Here is a 5563-nt window from a genome sequence, read left to right as displayed (position 1 = left end):
TCCCTCAGCTCTTCAGCTCAAGGCTAGCGCTCTACCACTTGAGCCACAGTGCCACTTCCGGCTTTTTTCTTTTTGCTTATGTGGTGCTGGGGAATCGAATCCAGGGCCTCATGCATGCAAGGCAAGCACTATACCACTGAGCCACCTTCTCAGCCCTCATGCATTCTTTTATATATTCAATTGATATTTATTTTTTGTTTGCTTTATCTTTTTTCTCATTTTGAGATGGTGTCTATCTCAGGCTGGCCTGGAACTTGCAGATCCTCTTATTTCAATCCCAAGACCTGAGATAACAGGCAAGGGCCAGTATAGCCAGCAGATACCTGAGAACTATCAACTATAACTAGAATGGAAGGTTAAAGATTGCAGAGTGTCTCTAGCATCCTAAAGTGTACCATGTAATGATAATATATGTTAATAGGTCATTATGAACAAAAACTAGTATTAACATTTAAAAGTACAGAAATCTGCTGACCCGTGGAACAGGTAACACTTTAGATCTCACCTGCAAGACTATTTAATGTAGTTGAAATTGAAACAAAAATTAAGCAAGATTTATTTAATCTTATATTAATTTTTATTTACTGAATTTTATCATTATATTTTTATATTAATTTTCAATCTGTTCATAAAGATAATTTTTATTATTTTCTTACATGAAGTCAGAAGTTAGCAACTGATAATTCATGTGTCTGCTCCAATGATCAATGAAAAGAATTCTGTGCAATGAGCAAACTTTTTTTTGATTTTTGGGATTTGAACTCATGTTTTCTTGGTGCTCTACCTCTTGAGCCACACCCCACTCCTAAATATACTCATGCTAGGATTACATTAATCTTCCTTCAGTAAGGCTTTCTGGGTTGTATTTCTCACAGCCATTAGGAAATTCTTGAGGTCAGTGCCTCCTGTCCCTCTGCTTTCTGAGTCTGGTGACTCCTTGGATGCATTGCCTTTCTTGGCCTGATCACGTGCAGGAGTTAGAATATACTTCTCAACTATGGTCAGATGATAACTCCTCAGGGAGACCAGAGCTTGTACACAGCTATTATATGCTTCTTGCAAGTCAGCATTGTGGCTTGAGATGACGAACTTTCGGAGTGATGGGCAATTCTCTAAGTTGTGCAAGAAGGCCTGGTGAGCTGGTGGCATATATGTTCTCATTTCCTGGAGGAACTTATCAGCAGATTCTAAGGCAACAAGACAAAGGTGAGAAACAGAGCAGCCCTGGCTTCCTTGGGGAATCATTATCCCCCATCCATAACAGCAGCTCTGAGGGTAAAATCACCATACATGAAGACTAAATAGCTATTTGTCTTCTACTAGCAATGGCAGTTATTAAACTCTACTGTTATTCTTGAAAGTAGAATGAACAAAACTCATTTAAACAATTTTAATTGTGATTGTGAAGGTGATACACAGAGGGGTTACAGCTACATAAGTTAGGTACAAAAGTCAGATACATTTCTTTTAGGACAATGTCACCCCTTCTCTCACTCTTTCCCAGACAACTCATTTTTAATCATAAGAATCTTGGCTTGTGCTGTTTTTCTTATTATCTTTCGTATTGATTTCTGCCAAGAGATCAAAGTACAGACAGGATTGGCAGATGATGATGACACTAAGCTTAAGAAAGCTTAAAGGATCACATGTGTATGTCTGTATGTGTGTGCATGCTCACACTTGTGCACATATGCACACTAGTCCTAGGGCTTGAACTTAGGGCCTGGGCATTGTCGCTGAGCTTTTTGCCCAAGCATTCTATCACTTGAGCCACAGCTCCACTTCCAACTTTTTAATTGGAGATAAGACTCTAATGATCTCAGCCTCCTGAGTAACCAGAATCACTTTGAACTGTGCCCAGATTAAGAAAAAAAATGTTTTCTCCTAGCCAAGGGCTTTCCTCTTGGTTTGTTCAATAGAAACTCAAAACATAAAGAAAAAACATTCTTTTTCTTCATCACTGAAGCCTCTAGAAAGCACATAAGAAACATGGTTCATCTTCCCCTCTGTTGTGTGTCTCAATAACCCTGTGCCACTGGGCTAGCTGGGTGGCTTTCTGAGGTCTCTGCCTCAGACTTCCGTCCATGGTTGTGTTTCATCTACAGGCAACTTTCTACGCCTGACTCGACATGGTCATAACATAAGATGCCTTTCCCAGAACATCTTGCTACTTAGCGAAGTCTCAAGTTCAAGAGGGTAATGAACTCAGGTTTGGGATTTTGTTTTTCTAGTTGATTAACAAGGAGTTTCCCACCCTCTTTTAATGAATGAGGGCTATGTAGTCCCTACTTGACTGACAACCAGAAATGAGTACCAATGAAATCCTAAGAGTCTGTCATGGCTAAACATCAGTAGTTCATACCTGTAATCCTAGTTACTCAGGAGACTGAGGTTTGAGGATCCTGGTTCGAAGCTAGCCTGGGCTGGAAAGTCCATGAGATTCTCATCTCCAATTAACCACCAAAAAAGCAGAAGTGGAAACTGTATCTCAAGTGGTAGAGTCCCAGCCTTCCTTGAGCAAAAAAGCTCAGAGACTGTGCTAGGCTCTAAATTTAAGACCCAGGACCAGCACACACACACACACACACACACACACACACAGAGTCATATTTGTGTGAGAGATGATTAATATTTGTCATTTCACACCTACCTCCACTGGCACTCTGCTCTACCCCCAGAAGGATATCAAGGCTCTGAAAGATGCTGCTTTGGGCTGCACTTCCCCCTGCAAACTTTTTGGGGGTGTCCCAAACCCCTTCATACAGCAGACCATCTGACAGCTTGGGATTGCCTTGCCAGCTGGACCAGGAAGGAAGAAAAATCAGATATAAAATCTTTCAGTAAAGATAATAGAAGGTGACAAGCAAGATTAATAGTGTGGCAGGCACCAATGGAACTTTGTGTGTTCCTACTGTTAGATAAAAGAAAAAAATCAAGCATAAAAGTACATACCCAGACAAATATATGCGTAGAACATTGAAAAATTGATTGGCATCCACATATTCTGCAAAAATATAAATGATTAATTGAATGATAGCAGAGTTACATATGGAGTTCAAGAAACTGTGAAAAACTGCCTTGAGCCACAGCCTACTATTTGAAGATCTGACTCTGCCATGGTCCAGTCCTTAATCACATTGAACACACCTATAACCTATTTATTGTCTGTCCAATAGGGCAAATTTTGTTTTGCAAATCACTGTTTATCTGGTGTTTTCAGATTTTATACTTTCAAGCTGCTGATTTTGCTGATTTTTAAGCTCAGTTGGTTTTCTCTGTTTATTAGTGAGATAGTGAAGAAGCGAAGCAGGGCTTACTGGAAGCTCTTCAAACAGGAGCTGTTTTTCAGCACTTAACACTGCTTTCATGTTTTGAAGGTCTCTACTTGATTTCTAATAGCAGGTAGGAAACTCTTTAGAGTTACATAGGTCTCCTAGTAATCCTGTCTTTGCTGTTCACTACCTAGAAAGCCTTAAGAAGTCATTTTACTTCATCTCACTGACTGGCGTCCCAATCTACAAATCTCAGATAGATAAAACAAAAATAAATAGATAACAACAAAAATAAAATAGATAAGACAGACCAAGTAGAAACATCTGTACTCAGTGATAGCTACTCTTTTCTTCACAACCCTTCACCTCAGTCAACTAGAAATGTTAACAATTAGCCTAGAATATTCTTCAGAAGATACTTACTGCGGATTTCCTCAAATACTTTGCGGGCTTCTTTCAGACAGGAACATATATGTAGCAGTGCCATTTTTGAGGTCTCCTGGTCCTCACATATCACAGCCTTGATTATCTTGGGAATTTCCTGAAAAAGGAAAAAAAACCAAAGCCAAATGCATAAGAACTTCAAGCACCAAACATTGACACAATTTAAACTTTTATCATCTTTGCAGATTGGCAAATTAAATTTATGTTTCCATTACTTGATATATTTCTAGATTCATTTGGCTTACAAAAATTGAACCCAAAGTATATTTTTGCTTAAACAAATTTATAACTAGCAACAATGGTAGCCCCTTTGTACAACTACTTAGCAATAAAAATATATAATTAAGAAAACATCACACATGATGATCAAATTGGTTTCATTCCAGGGAAAGGACAGTTCAACATATGTAAATCATAAATGTAATACAGCATATAAACAGAATATAGGACAAAAAGATCATGGTGCAGATAATTGATGCAGAAAAGGCCTTTGACAATATCCAGCAATCTCTCATTAAAGCAATGAAGAAACCAGCAATAAAAGGAATGAATCTTAACATAATAAGACCTATATATAAGAAGCCTGTACCCAGTATCATTAGGAATAAGTAAAGGTATCTACTCTCCTACTGGTATTCGATATAGTACTAGAGTTTCTAGACAAAGTAATCAGACAAAAGAATGAAATAAAAGGAAGTCAAACAGGGAAGGAAGAAATGAAATCATTACTGTTTGTTGATGATATTATTTTATACTTAAAACATCCTAAGAATTATAAAAAGTCTTTTCGGATCTACAATATCTCATATCCTAGCAACATAGCAAGATAGGAAGTTAGCATACAAAACTCAGTAGGTTTTCTTTACAGTATCCATGAACAGGCTAAGAAAGAAATCTAGAAAACAATCCCATTCTATTCAGAACAGGCTCAAAAGAAAATAATTGTATAAACTTAGCCAATGAGGTGAAAGACCTCTACAATGCAAACTAGAAAACCTTGAAGAAAGAAGCTGAAGAAGACATCATAAGATGGAAACATTTCCTATGTTCATGGATTGGTAGAATCAATATCATGAGAATGAAGATTACATCATGAAAATGGCCATACTGCCAAGAGCAGATTCAGTGTAATACTCATCGAAACCCAATGTCATTCTTTGTAAAAGAAAAACAAAACAAAACACCCACAAACTTGGTCCTAAAGTTCATATGGAAGCATAAAAGGCCCTCCAGGTAACCCTAATAATTCTGAATAAAATTGCAACACTAGAGGTACCATAATATTAAGCTTCAAATTATTCTATAGAGCCATGGTTTAATTTTTTTGTGTACTATGTACACACATAGGGTTAATGGATTATGTGTGTGTGTATGTACAATAAATTGTTATGCAGCTATAATGCAAAATGAAACTCTCAGAGAGGGGATGGAAGTTGAGACCATCATGTTAAATGAGGTCAGTCAAGTTTAAAAAATCCACATAGTGCAAGATTTTGCTAATTTTTGGAATCCAGACCCAAAATAATGATGGTAATGGTATGATTTGAATGTAGAGGGGAATTTATCTGTGGGTCATCAGTGGGAGAGGAAAAGGAAAGGATAGTGAGATGAGAAGGAGAAGGAGGAGGAGGAAGATATTCACAGAGCATTATGAAACCTACCAAGCACTGATTTCAAAAGGCTGGGTAAGGGCGTATGGGAATACAGTGAACAGGTGAACTTGTTCAAATTACATTTCAGGCATGTATGGAATTTTCATAGTAGAACCCCCTTGTGGTACATGTAATATATTGCTAATGTAAAAATAAGGTGAAAAAATCTGAACATGTCAATAAACTTTCATAAAA

The 5563-nt window shown here is 37.5% G+C and overlaps 1 protein-coding gene across 1 annotated transcript; it reads right to left on the bottom strand.

The window, feature by feature from the left end:
- Positions 1–593: 593 nt before the first annotated feature.
- Positions 594–3813, bottom strand: Ido1 (indoleamine 2,3-dioxygenase 1; the record flags this gene model as incomplete). Its single annotated transcript, XM_013037417.1, has 4 exons — positions 594–1187; positions 2651–2799; positions 2953–3004; positions 3696–3813. Coding segments are annotated over 4 exons (675 nt in total), but the record flags the coding sequence as incomplete, so codon positions are not given.
- Positions 3814–5563: the final 1750 nt, after the last annotated feature.

This window comes from Dipodomys ordii, unplaced genomic scaffold (genome assembly GCF_000151885.1).
Source record: "Dipodomys ordii isolate 6190 unplaced genomic scaffold, Dord_2.0 Scaffold13832, whole genome shotgun sequence".
NCBI classification, from domain to species: domain Eukaryota; kingdom Metazoa; phylum Chordata; class Mammalia; order Rodentia; family Heteromyidae; genus Dipodomys; species Dipodomys ordii.
The sequence above is the reverse complement of the archived record's forward strand: the minus strand, read 5'-3'. Positions and strand labels throughout refer to the sequence as shown.